This window comes from Neoarius graeffei, chromosome 11 (assembly GCF_027579695.1).
Source record: "Neoarius graeffei isolate fNeoGra1 chromosome 11, fNeoGra1.pri, whole genome shotgun sequence".
Lineage (NCBI taxonomy): Eukaryota > Metazoa > Chordata > Actinopteri > Siluriformes > Ariidae > Neoarius > Neoarius graeffei.
In genome coordinates, this window is record NC_083579.1 from 46012385 (window position 1) to 46028743 (window position 16359).

The 16359-nt window shown below is 45.0% G+C and overlaps 1 protein-coding gene across 1 annotated transcript in view; it reads right to left on the bottom strand.

Annotated features, from left to right (window-relative positions):
* The window catches only part of dhx32b (DEAH (Asp-Glu-Ala-His) box polypeptide 32b), a 78438-nt gene extending 62301 nt beyond the window's left edge, over window positions 1–16137 (bottom strand). The window contains exons 1-6 of the mRNA XM_060932803.1: window positions 15901–16137; window positions 12725–12918; window positions 9175–9553; window positions 8682–8915; window positions 8479–8572; window positions 743–892 (exon numbers count right to left, since the gene is read on the bottom strand). Of these exons, the coding sequence (XP_060788786.1) occupies window positions 743–892; window positions 8479–8572; window positions 8682–8915; window positions 9175–9553; window positions 12725–12918; window positions 15901–16137 (1288 nt within the window). The remainder of the gene's footprint in view (window positions 1–742; window positions 893–8478; window positions 8573–8681; window positions 8916–9174; window positions 9554–12724; window positions 12919–15900) is intronic.
* Between the last annotated feature and the right edge of the window lie 222 nt (window positions 16138–16359).

The following is a 16359-nucleotide window of genomic DNA, read 5'->3' on the forward strand; positions in this document are numbered from 1 at the left end:
AGAACAGGATAAAGTGGCTAGAGATAATGAGATGAGATGAGATGATAGTTCACATACTGAAAAAATATTAAATGGTGAAACGGAGCATGCTTATCATGAACATCCTGCCTGTTGATGCAGCAATGCAAAATAGCCATTTTAATAAAATTAAAAAGCACATTCCACCTTTTTGCATACAGGTCACCTATGTCAATTTCTTCCACTTAGATCCATACAGATTTCTTTGATAGGAGACCAACTGGTCACATGATCCTCATACTGATCATCAACAGTATGTTGGTTAGGACAGGTCTGATTCTGGACAGAATGCAGAAGTAACGTTTTTTTTTCCACAGATGTGCACTGAGCAACTATTAAAAAAAACCAACAACAAAGCCTGGTATAACTGCTGCTTCATTTTTTTTAATCAACTGAAGACACCCCTGTGTTGCCTGTTTGGTTTCTATTGGCTTGAGGTTTGTGAATTCTAGGTTCGTACAGCTAGAAATGTCTTGCACAACTTGTGTCCTTTCTCTTTCAGTAAGTTGGCTTTTCTGTTGAGCTGAGAAAGCAAAAAAGTGATGTTTTCAAAGGTCTCTTGCATCACTATAGCAAAGGGTCAAAAATCGTAAATTCTATGGCTAAACTGTAGGTATTGAAACCTTTGTAGAAAGAATATACTTGACGTATGGATGCATCATGGGCTTTCTTGCTTGCAGGTGTAGAGTGTTTATGAGTGTGTGTGGTTGAGAGTGTGTCTCACCTGGCCTATCGATGAAATCACAGTGACCCAAGCCAGCAATTTCCATCCTCTTAAGGAAAAGCACCGTGGAAGTGATGTCAGACTCCAGGATGTGAGGCACATTCTCATTTGGAAGAGGCGTGTTCTCCAGGTACAAACAGAAACATTTCCCTAAAATCAACACCGCTGTTCATATTACACAGGAATAAGAGCTAAAAAGATATTCACAAAAGTCATTAGAAAACATTCCAGGTTTTGACCTTATTCAGAAAAAGACAATATTCATCCTAAGCAGTTTACATGGCTAATAAAAATAAATATCCACTAATAATGTTTACAGATGGCACAGTGGTGTAGTGGTTTGCACTGTCGCCTCACAGCAAAAAGGTCCTGGGTTCGAGCCCAGTGGCCAATGGGGGTCTTTCTGTGTGGAGTTGCATGTTCTCCCTGTGTCTGTGTGGGTTTCTTCCGGGTGCTCCGGTTTTCCCCACAGTCTAAAGACATGCAGGTTAGACTAATTGGTGGCTCTAAATTGACCATAGGAGTGAGTGTGAATGGTTGTTTGTCTCTTTGGTGGGGTTTACATTAGACCGTATCAGCGGATCATCAGATTAACGTTTTTAAAACGATTAGCGTGCACACAGCAACACCAATACAAGATTCGCGTGCACACAGCAACACCAATACACGGATACGCTCAGCTCCGCAGGCATCCTGCGCTCCAAATCACTCCGCCCTGAACAGCGAGTGCCCTCTGGAGGGTGCGTACTCCGGCCCTGCGCAGCTCACAGAGCGCGCGAGTGAAGTGCATGAGCAGTGATTCGGGACTGAGACGCTGTGTGTGTGATCCCAGCGCATATCACTTACCACTTGCAAGTGGAAGGATGGCAAGCCTAAAGACAATCATAACTACACAATGGGCAGTATTTGCATCAGTATTTGCAGTATTTTCATACTTTTATACTCTTTAATGAAAGGTGATACAAGGCGGAAGTCCGCGCCGTTTTTCAGCAGTCGCGTCACATGACCAACGCCAGCGAATCAGGAAGGTGGATGTCACAGTGATGTTGTCCAATGACGACGCCAGCTAGAGCTCAGCGCAGCGTATCTGCGTATTCTCAATGTTTACACAGCACTGGACCAGACACGATCTGGATTGAATACGTGGACCCTGGCGGATTCCCGTTTCCCAGCGTTTCCAGGCGTTTTAATGTAAACGGACAGTGCATCCGCGAAGAAAACGAGACAGATATGGTCTAATGTAAACTTGGCCTTTGTGTCAGTCCTGCGATGACCTGGCAACTTATCCAGGGTGTACCCCACCCCTCGCCCATAGTCAGCTGGGATTAGCTCCAGCTTGCCCGCAGCCCTGCACAGGATAAGCAGCTACAGATGGATGGATGGATGGATGGATGGATGGATGGATGGATGGATATTCCTGTTTGCATGCATTTACCTTGCAATTGTTGTCTAGCTGGTTTGTATACAACACACAGCTGTAGACCATGAACACTTGAAAGGCTATGTGTCGCAAACTGCCATAAAAACCCCAACTGAGACACATATTCTGAATGCGCTGTATACATGTCCAAAGAATGCTCCTAAAACCTGAATAATATCAGCATATCCCACATCTTAATCGGAAAATGCTCAATTCAGAATAAGGCCAAATTTGGAATATCCAAACGGAATATGCTGTTTGCATGACTTGTATCAAATTCCTAATACTGACATATTCAGAACAGTGGAATATTAGTGTACATGTAAATATACTACTTGTTTTATTCACTTAAGATGAGGTCACATATAGCCAGTAGATCTGTGAGAACCATGGCTGGGGCTACCGTGGCCATTCCGGCAGATTTTGGAGGTGATCCGTTGCATAAATTTGGGAGGAGTAAATATTCAAATGAAGTCACGGCAGCCACGATGGTAACGACAGAAGATGCCGATAAACCAATGGCGGCCGCGACATATAGCAATGTATGGCCTTACGGCAATGACAGCATGTGTACGGTTTTCACGACTGTAATACCGGCATAACCACAACAAGATGAAATATGCCACGCCCCCTTGGCAAACTTTTTACTTTCTGCTGAATGTTGTTCCTTGAACATTTTGAGCTTGATGGTTGCAACGGAATGCTATGGTAACCTCTGATAGCCCATGTTGTTAGGACTTGGACTGTTTTGGCCTCTAGAGGCCGCTGTTATTTCCTTTTCGTGTCTTGTTTATTTTGGCCTCTAGAGGCCGCCACTGTTCCTGTGTTTTGTGTTTTTGTTAATTGCCTGTTAGTCCTAATTATCTTCACCTGTGTGCTTAATTAGTTTGTGTATTTATACCCCTGAGTTCAGTCCTCTTGTCACGGAGTCTTTGTGCTGTTATGTTTATCTCCAGTTTCCTTTGTACTGTGTTTTGTGGATCTTCTGAGCTTTTGCATTTTTGCCTTTTTCTTTTTGAATTATACTCTTTGTTTTTGTTTTTTGTTTTTTTTGTTTTGCCCTGGATTGTATATAGTGTACATAGTATAAATAAACCTTTTGTTACTTTTTCTACTTCCGCCTCACGCCTCTGCATTTGAGTCATTCCCCTGGTGGCCTAGTGGGGGTTTGCTGGATCATCACACCAACGAACCAGGTTCGAATCCCAGCAAAACCCTAACAGAAAGACTCCGTCATGACCGACTCAGCAGAGGCTGCTTCAACTGTCTACCCGGCCAACCTTCAGGGAATTATAGCAGCTTTGACACGCTTCGGAGCGACCATGGACGCTCATGGACGTACGCTCACCAGCCAACGTGAGGCCCTTGCTCGCCACGAGGAACTGCTTCAGCAAATTGGGAAAACCCTGGCACAGCTGACATCTCTGCCTGCATCTCCTGATCCAGTTCCTGCTCCTGATCCAGCTCCCACTCCTGCTCCAGTGCCTCCTGCCATGCTGCCTTCTTCACCTTGCGAACCCAGCCTTCCTGCACCACAGAGGTATGACGGCAAGCACAGTGAGTGCCGAGAGTTCCTTACCCAGTGTCAACTCACCTTTGAGCTTCAGCCTACCACCTACACTACGGATCGCCGCAAGATTGCCTTTGTGATCACCTTATTAGCTGGTAAGGCGCGAGCCTGGGCTACTGCTATCTGGCAAAGACAGGGACCTGAGTGCTTTGATTTCCAGCTGTTTTCTGAAGAGATGCTTCGGGTCTTCGATCAGGCAGACATCAGTACCGACGCAGCCCGAAAGCTCATGTCCATCCGGCAAGGAGGAAGCGTCGCAGATTACGCCATCTCGTTCCGAACACTCGCAGCAGTAAGTGGATGGAACGAGACTGCCCTGGTGTCAGCCTTCCACCATGGTCTGTCTGACCCCATCAAGGACGGTCTGGCCTCTATTGGATGCCCAAGTGACCTCGAAACCCTCATCTCACATGCTATTCGTCTGGACAACAGGATGAGAGAATGCCACCAAGCCTTGAGCCCCCCCAGCCTCCCTACCTCTACCTGGAGACCGTCTACCTCCTTCAGTGACTGTCCAGAACCCATGCAAGTGGGTCGTACTCGCCTCTCCGCATCTGAGAGGGAGCGCAGAAGGAGGGACAAGTGCTGCATCTACTGTGGCAAGCCTGGTCACTTCCGAGCATCATGTCCCGAACTCTTGGGAAAAGGACCGCCCCGTCCAGCCGAGGGAGGGTTGTGACGGGGCCTACCCTCTCTCCCGGACTCCCTGGCCAAGGAATCTACATCCCGGTCTCCATCTCCTGGGGTGAGTCTGTCCACTCTTGTCAAGCTTTGATAGACTCAGGGGCGGCTGGGAACTTTATGGATATTCACTTCGCCCAAAGCATCAATATACCTACTGCACCTCTTGAAGTCCCTCTGTCTGTGTCTGCCCTCGATGGCCAAGCGTTAGGTGATGGAAGAGTCACTCAAGTTACTTCTCCAGTCTTCCTCCAGTCTCAAGGTCACAAGGAAGAAATATCCCTGCACCTGATTCCTTCACCTGAGTTCCCAGTTATTCTAGGCCTTCCTTGGCTTACTCGCCACAACCCTCGCATAGACTGGGTAACAAGCCAGTTTGTGGAATGGGGCCCTGCATGCCATGCCTCTTGTCTGCTCTCTAGCTCTCCTGTGTCTCCTGCCGAGCCCCCTGATCTCACAGAGTTATCTCAAGTTCCCACAGAGTACTGGGATCTCAAGGAGGTATTCAGCAAGAGCAGGGCCGCCGTTCTTCCTCCGCACCGGGCCTACGACTGTGCCATCGACTTGCTCCCTGGGACTACCCCTCCTCGTGGCAGACTGTTTTCCCTCTCTCAGCCAGAACGCAAGGCCATGGAGGAATACCTCAAAGATGCTCTGGTCTCTGGGTTCATTCGACCCTCCACCTCACCTGCTGGTGCCGGCTTCTTTGTCGGCAAGAAGGATGGGGAGCTTCGACCATGTATTGACTACAGGGGCCTGAACAAGATCACTGTGCGCAACCGATATCCCCTTCCGCTGATGTCCACTGCTTTCGACCTGCTCCAAGGCGCCACCGTCTTCACCAAGTTGGACCTACGGAACGCATACCACCTCATCCGTATCCGACAGGGAGACGAGTGGAAGACTGCCTTTAACACCCCGTCTGGGCACTACGAATACCAGGTGATGCCCTTTGGACTCACCAACGCACCAGCTGTTTTTCAGGCCCTAATCAACGACGTCTTAAGGGACATGATTAACCTGTACGTCTTTGTCTACCTTGATAACATCCTTATCTTTTCCAAGACCGTGCAGGAGCACCGCCACCATGTCCGCCAGGTTCTCCAGAGGCTGCTACAGAACAATCTGTTCGCCAAGGCCCAGAAATGCGAATTTCATGTTCCCGAGGTCTCCTTTCTGGGATTTATTGTACGGACAGGCCAACTCCAAATGGACCCTGCCAAGACCCTGGCCGTCCGGGACTGGCCTACTCCCAAGTCCGTTAAGGAGGTTCAGCGGTTCTTAGGATTCGCTAACTTCTACCGCAAGTTCATCAGGAACTTCAGTTCTGTGGCAGCACCCATGTCAGACCTCACCAAAGGGACAGGTGGATCTTATGGCTGGTCTCCTCAGGCAGAAAAGGCGTTCAAAGACCTCAAGGCCCGCTTCTGCACGGCACCCATTCTGGTCCTCCCGGACACCTCCCAACCATTCATCGTGGAGGTGGACGCCTCGGACAGTGGTGTCGGCGCGGTACTCTCTCAACGTTCGGAAGGAAAGCTGCACCCCTGCGCTTACTTCTCCCACCGCTTGAGTCCTGCGGAGTCCCGGTACGATGTGGGGGATCGAGAACTGCTAGCGGTCAAACTGGCCCTTGAGGAGTGGAGGCACTGGCTGGAGGGAGCGCAACATCCATTCCTGGTTTGGACTGACCACAAGAACCTGGAGTACCTCCAGCAAGCCAAGAGACTGAACCCTCGACAGGCTAGGTGGGCCCTGTTTTTCAGTCGGTTTGACTTCACCCTCTTGTACCGTCCCGGCTCCAAGAACACCAAACCTGACGCACTGTCCAGGCTGTTCTCTGCCACTAACAGGGAGAATGAAGTCGGGCCTATTATCCCGGTGTCCCGGATTGTGGCCCCTGTCCGCTGGGGTATTGAGGAGGCTGTTCGACTAGCCCAACGCCAGGACCCCGGTCCTGGGACGGGGCCACCGGGCCTCTTGTACGTCCCACATCAAGCCCGGGCCAAGGTTCTCCAGTGGGGTCACTCTTCCCCTCTCACCGCCCACCCGGGAGCTCGGAGGACCCTGGACTTCCTGAAAAGACGCTTCTGGTGGCCTAACATGGAGCAGGAAGTAAGGTCATTTGTCCTGTCCTGTGAGGTTTGCACCAGAACCAAGAACCCACGACAGCGTCCCCAGGGTCTCCTGCATCCTCTGACCATTCCCCGGCGTCCCTGGTCCCACGTGGCAGTCGACTTCATCACGGGTCTCCCTGAGTCACAAGGTAACATGGTCATTTTGGTCATTGTTGACAGATTCTCCAAGGCCTGCCGCTTCATACCTCTGTGCAAACTCCCCTCTGCTCTTGAAACAGCGAAACTTATATTTAATCATGTCTTCCGAGTCTTTGGTCTTCCACAGGACATCGTCTCAGACCGAGGGCCCCAGTTCTCCTCCCGAGTGTGGCACGGGTTCTGCAAGGTCATCGGAGCCACTGCCAGCCTCTCCTCTGGGTTTCACCCACAGTCCAATGGTCAGACGGAGAGGCTCAACCAGGACCTGGAAACCACCCTGCGAGGCCTGGCTATGGATAACCCGACATCGTGGAGCACCTGGCTGCCATGGGCAGAGTACGCCCACAACACCCTGCAGTCATCGGCCACCAAGCTGTCGCCATTCCAGTGCCAATTCGGGTTCCAGCCACCTCTGTTCCCGGACCAGGAGGAGGACGCGGGGGTGCCCTCGGTCAACCAATATGTGAGACGGTGTCGCAAGACCTGGAGCAAGGTCAGGGAGACCCTCATACAGACCTCCAAAACCAACCAGACTCAGGCCAACCGCCACAGAAGACCTGCACACACTTTCCGCCCTGGGCAGCGGGTTTGGCTGTCCACTAAGGACCTTCCGCTGCGGGTGGAGAACCGCAAGCTTGCTCCTCGCTACATTGGCCCCTTCAAGGTGGTGCGCAGGGTGAACCCTGTCTCCTACCGTCTCCAGTTGCCCCGGACTCTGAGGATCAACCCCACTTTCCATGTTTCCCTGTTGCGGCCTGTACTGACGTCTACGTATGCCCCTGCCCCTAGGAACCCCCCACCCCCCCGCATCTTCCAGGGGCAGACTGTGTTCACTGTGCATCGCCTGCTTGACTCCCGCCGGGTCCGCGGCGGGTTGCAATATCTGGTGGACTGGGAGGGCTATGGTCCTGAGGAGCGCTGCTGGGTTCCTGCTCGGGATGTCCTAGATAAAGAACTGTGTCGGGACTTCCATTCGGCCCATCCGGATCGCCCTGGGAACGTCAGGAGACGCTCCTAGAGGGGGGGGTCCTGTTAGGACTTGGACTGTTTTGGCCTCTAGAGGCCGCTGTTATTTCCTTTTCGTGTCTTGTTTATTTTGGCCTCTAGAGGCCGCCACTGTTCCTGTGTTTTGTGTTTTTGTTAATTGCCTGTTAGTCCTAATTATCTTCACCTGTGTGCTTAATTAGTTTGTGTATTTATACCCCTGAGTTCAGTCCTCTTGTCACGGAGTCTTTGTGCTGTTATGTTTATCTCCAGTTTCCTTTGTACTGTGTTTTGTGGATCTTCTGAGCTTTTGCATTTTTGCCTTTTTCTTTTTGAATTATACTCTTTGTTTTTGTTTTTTGTTTTTTTTGTTTTGCCCTGGATTGTATATAGTGTACATAGTATAAATAAACCTTTTGTTACTTTTTCTACTTCCGCCTCACGCCTCTGCATTTGAGTCATTCCCCTGGTGGCCTAGTGGGGGTTTGCTGGATCATCACACCAACGAACCAGGTTCGAATCCCAGCAAAACCCTAACACATGTAAGTCTCACATATGCCTCAAGGACGCCTTCATGGTTGCAACGGATGAATTAATCCGGTGCTTGACTCATGTCAAGTTTCAACATGACCAAACTTTCTGGGGATGGAAACCACGACCTTCTGGTTGTCAAGGCAGCTCCCCGGCTCTCACATATTCCTAGGGAAGGGTCCGGAATGTGTGCCAGTTGACCCCCAGAAGGCCAAAAATCATCTACCGGTGTCTACTGTGAAGTGATTTCGGCTATGTGAGACTGTTGCATTACCTGTTGGACCAATCAGCTGTTTGCGGCATTCGGCTTGGCTTTTGCTGATTGGTTTAATAACAATAGAGCTGGCTCTGATTCGAGGGTTGTACACCTGTGAAATATAATGTCTTTAGACCTCAAGAATCAATCAAATATCAACCAACTCAATATACAATCATCATTACCAAAGTCAATAATTTAATTGTAATATTACCACATACATATCTTTTTTGCACTCCAGCATCAATGATGTAACGAATGCTATGCATGGCCCAGAATAAGTCTTCAGTTGGACCGCAAGTGAGGAAGACTCTCCTGCACCTCCCCTCCTCTTCTGTAAGCACAGGGACACTGTGCTCCTGCTCTGGATAGACAGACACAGGCATGAGCTCACCTAGCGATGAAGCCACACCGGCCCCTTCCCTTCGTAAGATGGCATGAGCACATTCAATCTCCTTTGAGAAAGAGAAGGAGGAATGATGGAGTGAGGAGACATTGACATGAAAATATGACCATTTGCACCCAAGGCACAAGAAGTCACTTGCAGTCATTTGTATAGGTGCACAGAAGCTTAAAGAAAAACTTATAAAAACAGACAGGCAATCTGCTCCACTACAACTTTCAAAACTCATCATTCAACTAAAACTCAAATAAATATCCAAGCTCTTTTATCACTACTAGAGCTTCTAAATAAATTTGTCAACATCATCTTACTTGTTCAGTAGCCAGAAACACAATAATATCTCCATGCTCTTGAGACTGATGGATTTCCATAGCCAGTTGGAGAGAGGCATACAAATAGTCTTTCACACCTCTCCTCCCAGTGCCATACACCATTTCAGAGGGTCCTTCTGTTGCAAGCTGGATCAGAGGAACGTTTCTGTAGTGGTGCAGCAGCTTGTCGGAGGAGTGAGGTGCAGTGAGGATGACCAGACGCAGCTCAGGTCGCGCTACCAACACATCTTTGAGCAGGCCGAGTAGGAGGTCCGTGCTGACTGTGCGCTCCTGAGCCTGATCGATCAACACCACACCATACTGCTCCAACAGAGGGTCTGACATCATCTCACAAAGCAGCATGTCATCAGTGCAGTACCTGAAAAGGGTCAATTAACAAAATTATCATACAATGCATATACTGATTATTTTTAATATTGATGTGACAAGAGCAAATGATATATTGGTGTCAATCCACACTGTGGTACCATTTAATGTCTTCTTTTCATTATCCTGTGCAGGGTTGCGGGCAAGCTGGAGCCTATCCCAGCTGACTATGGGCGAGAGGCGGGGTACACCCTGGACAAGTCGCCAGATCATCGCAGGGCTGATACATAGAGACAAACAACCATTCACACTCACATTCACACCTACGGTCAATTTAGGCTACATCCACACGACAACGGCAACGAGATGTTATTTAAAAATATATCGCGTCCAAATGGGCAACAATCAGTAAAATATCGGGTCCATATGGCAACGCAACGCTTGCTGAAAACGATGCAATACACATGCCACACCTCTAGGGGCGCTGTAAGACGGTCCCTTCGGAGACACCAGAACAACCCATACGAAAAAGAACAGTAAAGAACTTATAAGAGTTTACCACTGTCTTAGTAGTAAATCCTTATAAGGATTTATAAATAAATATGCCATGTATGATTTACTCCTGAAAGTGGCCCATTTTGCATTTTCCTCATACAAATTTTTTATGAAAATCTAGTATGTATGAAGTGAACATTGTGCATGGTTTTTACAGATAATGTGTATGATGAATTACACCGTCTTTGTATGCTTCACGTAATGTTTGTAGTTTTAAATTATATTTTACAGTTTAAAATGTATATGCCTTTTATATGTAAATCCAACACAAACATATGTGGATTTACATATAAAAGGCATATGCATTTTAAACTGTAAAATATAATTTAAAACTACAAACATTACATGAAGCATACAAAGACGGTGTAATTCATCATACACATTATCTGTAAAAACCATGCACAATGTTCACTTCATACATACTAGATTTTCATAAAAAATTTGTATGAGGAAAATGCAAAATGAGCCACTTTCAGGAGTAAATCATACATGGCATATATATTTATTTATAAATCCTTATAAGGATGTATCCTTATATTTATAAGGATTTACTACTAAGACAGTGGTAAACTCTTATAAGTTCTTTACTGTTCTTTTTCGTATGGGAATAGAAGAAGTAAGGACGCATGCGCATAAACTATTATGCGCGAGACTTCATATTAGCCACAAAGTCAGGAAAATCTGTTCGGAAAATTACATTATAATGACCAAATACAATGAAAAGTATTTTTCCAGTCTCACCTGTAAGGTAATCCCATGTGATCTCGTTTGGACGGTAAACCTGTTGGTACAGTTAAACGCAGCTAATCTTTATTCTCCGCTTTGACCTTTCCAATATGGCGGCGAGGATGACGTACGCGGAAGGCGGAGTCTTTAATGGTCTGGAATAAATTGAATACTACACGTTGATGGATTAATTTGTTGTTTCTCACCTGTGAAAGGTAATCCCATGTGATCTCGTTTGGACGGTAAACCTGTTGGTATAGTTAAACGCAGCTAATCTTTATTCTCTACTTTGACCTTTCCAATATGGCGGCGAGGATGACGTACGCGGAAGGCGGCGTCTTTAATGGTCCGGAATGAATTGAATGATATACACGTTGATGGATTAATTTGCTTTTTTGAGGAATGTATTCTAGGACTTAAACCATCATCTGAAGAGGTGAGATCGCTCTTTTTTCCCCCTAGTTTTGCTGGTGGGATTGACTCTGCCCTAAGGGCTATTCTCTCTCTCTCTCTCTCTCTCTCTCTCACTTTGCACCATTACATAATAAATATTCACAGTGAAAATATTTTGTAAGCGCGTTTCATGAATCAAGTTATAGGATTTGTTGACAACTCGCATCGCAATGAGATCATTGGCACTACTGGTGTTAAGAATCAGACCATTTCATAAATGAATATTTTGCTGTAGAGCTGCAGTGTTTGTACAATTGCATGTTTTTGCTTCACTATTACTGTCACTATTCTGCTTCTTGCATTACTACTGTGAACTAACACTGAACATAATAATAATAATAATAATAATAATAATAATAATAATAATAATAATATCCAAGCTCGTGTTTCACTCTCACTAGTGCTCTGTAAGGCTTTTTCCTGGTGATATTCGTTACACTTCTACCCGGCATGAAGCACTCACAGTCATGTGGTTGTGACGTCATCGTAAACAAATCCGTTTTACTCATCCAGACAACTTCACAACGGCAACGTTGCCAGATCTTTCCACTCTGGAACCCGTTCTCAAAAAGATTGCGTTTTGGGCACCCAAAACGCCGGTGCCGTGTGGACGCCAGGCCTAAACGATAAGCAATTGTATCGGAGTCACCTGAATCCGTTGCCGTGTGGACAGGGCCTTAGAGTCACCAGTTAACCTAACCTGCATGTCTTTGGACTGTGGGGGAAACTGGAGCACCCGGAGGAAACCCACGTGGCCACAGGGAGAACATGCAAACTCCGCACAGAAAGGCCCCCATCAGCCACTGGGCTCAAACCCAGGACCTTGCTGTGAGGCGACAGTGCTAACCACTACACCACTGTGCCACCCCATTATTTCAATACTAATTTACTAAAACTGAACATATTTTCACAACAGCATCAACCTCAGCAAAGCATAACATTAAAAATTTAAGTCATAAAAAGGGAAGCCATTTATGTGTAATTATGCAAACCCTAATCTATAACTCACATATAAACAAAAATTAAAAAGCAAAAATTAAAACCATGCAAAGTAAAGGAAAAAAAAATGCAAAGTATCTGGCCCGCCAGGCACTTGACATTTAAATGAGCTTAATGATGTCAGACAGGGAATACTCTGATGGTAATTTACTCATGTAATTACCGAGGACAGTGTTTTCATTAAGTCTGATCCTCTCCGCTGTTCTAATCAGAGTCTTTGTATGCCAGGCTGACTAATGGCTACTCTAAAGGCATCTCAGGAGCATATGGATTGTGTTGGGGTAAGGCAGCTGTTAGTTAAAGAGGACTCCAAAATCAAGCCTGTGGGCCTTTTGTTATCTTTTCTTAGCAAGGCAGACAGCTTTGAAAACCCCCCCTGTGTGTGTAGGGGGGAAGGGATGCTGCTGAAGAAATTCAGGGGGAAGTGTTCTGAATACAAAAGAAAAGTGACCATGTTGAGTGAGCAAAAGAAAGTTTAGGTCAAAAGCACCTCAGCACAGTGTCGGCAGAGGAGCAGTTCTGGAAAGGGATGATGTATCCTACTTCATGGCCAATGTTCACATCCATTTCATCGGCCACACGCAGGGCGAGATCTACTATGCACTGCCGGTGGAACTGAGTGCACACCACCGTCCCGTGCCGGTACTGCACAGACAGACAGAACTCTGCACACCACTGTGGGACCTGCAGGAGGAATATGGAGGACACACGCAATCACAATCCCAGCTTACTGGCGAACATTTAGCTCACATGGACGGCTTAGTCTGATTTACTGAACAGGAATTACATGGTGCTTTCAAGTCAAATGATTTCTGAGAGCAATAATAGCTCTGTGTGGCTCTGACCTTTGAGATATTCTGAAGATTAAATGCTTAAGACTATCTTATAAATAGATGCAGGCTACAAGTTGTTTTTAAGTTATATTAAAAAAAATTATATATACACATACACACACATACACACACACATATATATATATATATATATATATATATATATATATATATATATATATATATATATATATATACACACACATACTAGGGTGTAATTTTGGGTAGGGACGCTAGGGACGTGTCCCTACCAATATTCAGCCGCTACTGTGTAATCACGATCAATAAAACCGATGTCCTAACCTGAGCAATGATTATATGGCACACAAAGGGTTAAATGTATGACACTGCTAATAGACCTCTTGCAGTCACGTGACCGAATCCCGGCTGGAATGTAAACAGCCGCCATCTTGTCAGTCAACAACACAGCTGAATATTGTTGCACTCGTATACAAAATGGATCAATTTCAACCGACGGACTACACGGCTTATTTTTCTAATGAACAGATAACTAGATATATGTCTAAAATAAACGACCTACAGATTAGTGACCCTTATCGATTAACCCTACAGTTTTTGAATGCGAAGCCTGAAAGTAAGGAGAGGACAGGCGCACTTCCCCATAGACTCCCATTATAAATGTGGCAGTGCTTGTACTGCAAAATCAGAAAAGTCACTCGTTTTTAACTCGCTCTAGCGTCCTCATTTTTTACACTACAGACAAAAAAATTACATCAACGTGTTCAGGAGAGCCTTGTGGCACTCAATATATCCCCCCTCTAACGTAGATATCATTCTCTGATTAGCTACCTGTTTCTCGCTAACTTACATGATTGGCTATCCCAGCTGTCACTCCATCTGCTGTAAAAGCAGCACACTTCCCACAGCAGCCGTGACTACCCGCCCATCAACCCCCTGTATCTCACACGTACACACCTGACCTACCCCATGCACCCCCCACTCTCCGTCAGCCTACAAATTGAGCTGGACTTCGATGTCCATGCATGCTTGCCCTAAGACTCGCATGCTGACTTGAGTATCATGGATGACGGCCCCCCTCCCAAGAAACGAGGCATTCGTTCATTCTTCTTCAAAGTCAAGAATGTAAGTGCAGGGTTTCCGTCGAGCTTTAAAAACTCAACAAAATCCTTTTGATGTATGGAAACCCTTCATAAAAGTATTGCTGCGACTTCTTAGGCAGGTTTAGCAACGTGACAGGATGCATCAGAGCTAGGCTACTGCATAGCTGCAGAGAAAAGGAATGCTGGAGCAATGTAACTTGGTGTTAGATAATATCCTCGATGAATGAATGTTAAATTTATAGACCTAATGGTTTTACAGAATGTAAGTAGTCAGATGTAGGCTACTGCATGGCCATGCAGATGTGCGACTTGCATTTCAGAATCAACAGCGTGACAGCCGCTGAGTCTGCTGCATTCACCGTTTTACAGAGACCTCTTTCTACTGCTACTAGGCTAGGCTAGATACAACAAATCCATGGTCCTTTACTGCCACCTACAGATGAATATTGGTAACTGCAGCATGAACATAAAATAAGTCACAAGCACATCTGCAGTGAAAATCATAACACACGTTACGAACACAGAAACAGGCAACAAAAAGACATAATATGGAAAATGGAGGGGCAACAAAAAGACAAAAAAAATGGGGGGTATACTACAAATGCAATACTAATGTAATCATAATCATGCTATAATAGGCAATCACTAAATTATATATCCAAATATCATTTTAACTAAATTTGAGCTTAATTACAGAATACAAAATGCCACCAGTAGCACCTATTTATGAGTGTCTCAATAAGGCAGTCAGTGAATTTTGAGACACCCCCCCTCCAATGTCAAACAATACAGATATTGAATTAAAAAAAACAACAACAATATTTACAACCCTGGGATCCAAAGACCAACTCCCTAACCATTAGGCCACAGCTGCCCTCGTTAACCTATAAGATCTGCATGACATTACATTATGATTGCTAATGGAAAAAAAACACCTTTCAGAAGTTCTGCCTTGGATCACTTTTGTGTCCCCACCAATGTCAAAATCAAAGTTACTCCCTTGTATGTATATATATATATATATATATATATATATATATATATATATATATATATATATATGAGTGATTCCACGCTTATGGGTACTGAAATGGGGACATGAACTTATTTTTAAAAATTCACCTAAAACCATTTCTTTTTTTTTACCATCAGGTCACAAAACATGTAATCTTTAATGAATGATATGTTAAAAGATAACTTTAATTTTCTGAGATGTAATAAAAACATATTTATATGCCAAAGCCAGAACGTAACAGAAGTGTTGTGGACATATATATTCTCAATTTTAACAATGTAGAATTACTTTCTGAAACATAGGAAGGTGATGTTTTAGCAAATATAATTAATAAACATGTGTAGTAGAATAAACATACACATTCTTTCAGTAAGATTAACATGGTATATAGCTAGATTGTAATTAATTTGTAACAGACGCGAGATGGACAATCGTAACATAAGTAATGTAACAGACATCATTTTGGAACTAATAGGCTTGACTTTGGCATATAAATATGTTTTTATTACATCTCAGAAAATTAAAGTTATCTTTTAACATATCATTCATTAAAGATTACATGTTTTGTGACCTGATGGTAAAAAAAGAAATGGTTTTAGGTGAATAAGTTCATGTCCCCATTTCAGTACCCATAAGCGTGGAATCACTCATATATATATATATATATATATATATATATATATATATATATATATATATATATATATATATTAAAATGAAAAGGGGAAACACTGACCTGAGTGCTTTGTCCAGTTTTTGCTGTGCCACTTATAATAACAAGCTGGTTGTTGGAGATGTAGTCCATGAACTCACACTTGGCTCCCCAAACTGGAAGAGCTTTTCTCTCCTTGAGCAGTTTATAATACCGTGAGGAAAAGGGAAGACCGTCGAATTGGTTGAACTCGAGATCATCACCATCATCATCATCACCATCACAGTCCAAGTCTTGAACCAAGTCCGCACTTTTCTCCATATTTACCACCTTAAATCTTCTTCACGCACCGTTATGGTTAAAACCAGATGAAAGAAAGAAGCTGAACAATTATGACCAACTATAACCTAACCCTGATTTACAATGATAAATAATAAATATAATAGACTTATATATCCTGCCGAAACGCTCGCGGCACCTCAGCACAGTGAAGCGGAGAATGCAGTGAAGCGGACAGACTCGGTCACGTGACCTCTTCATCCT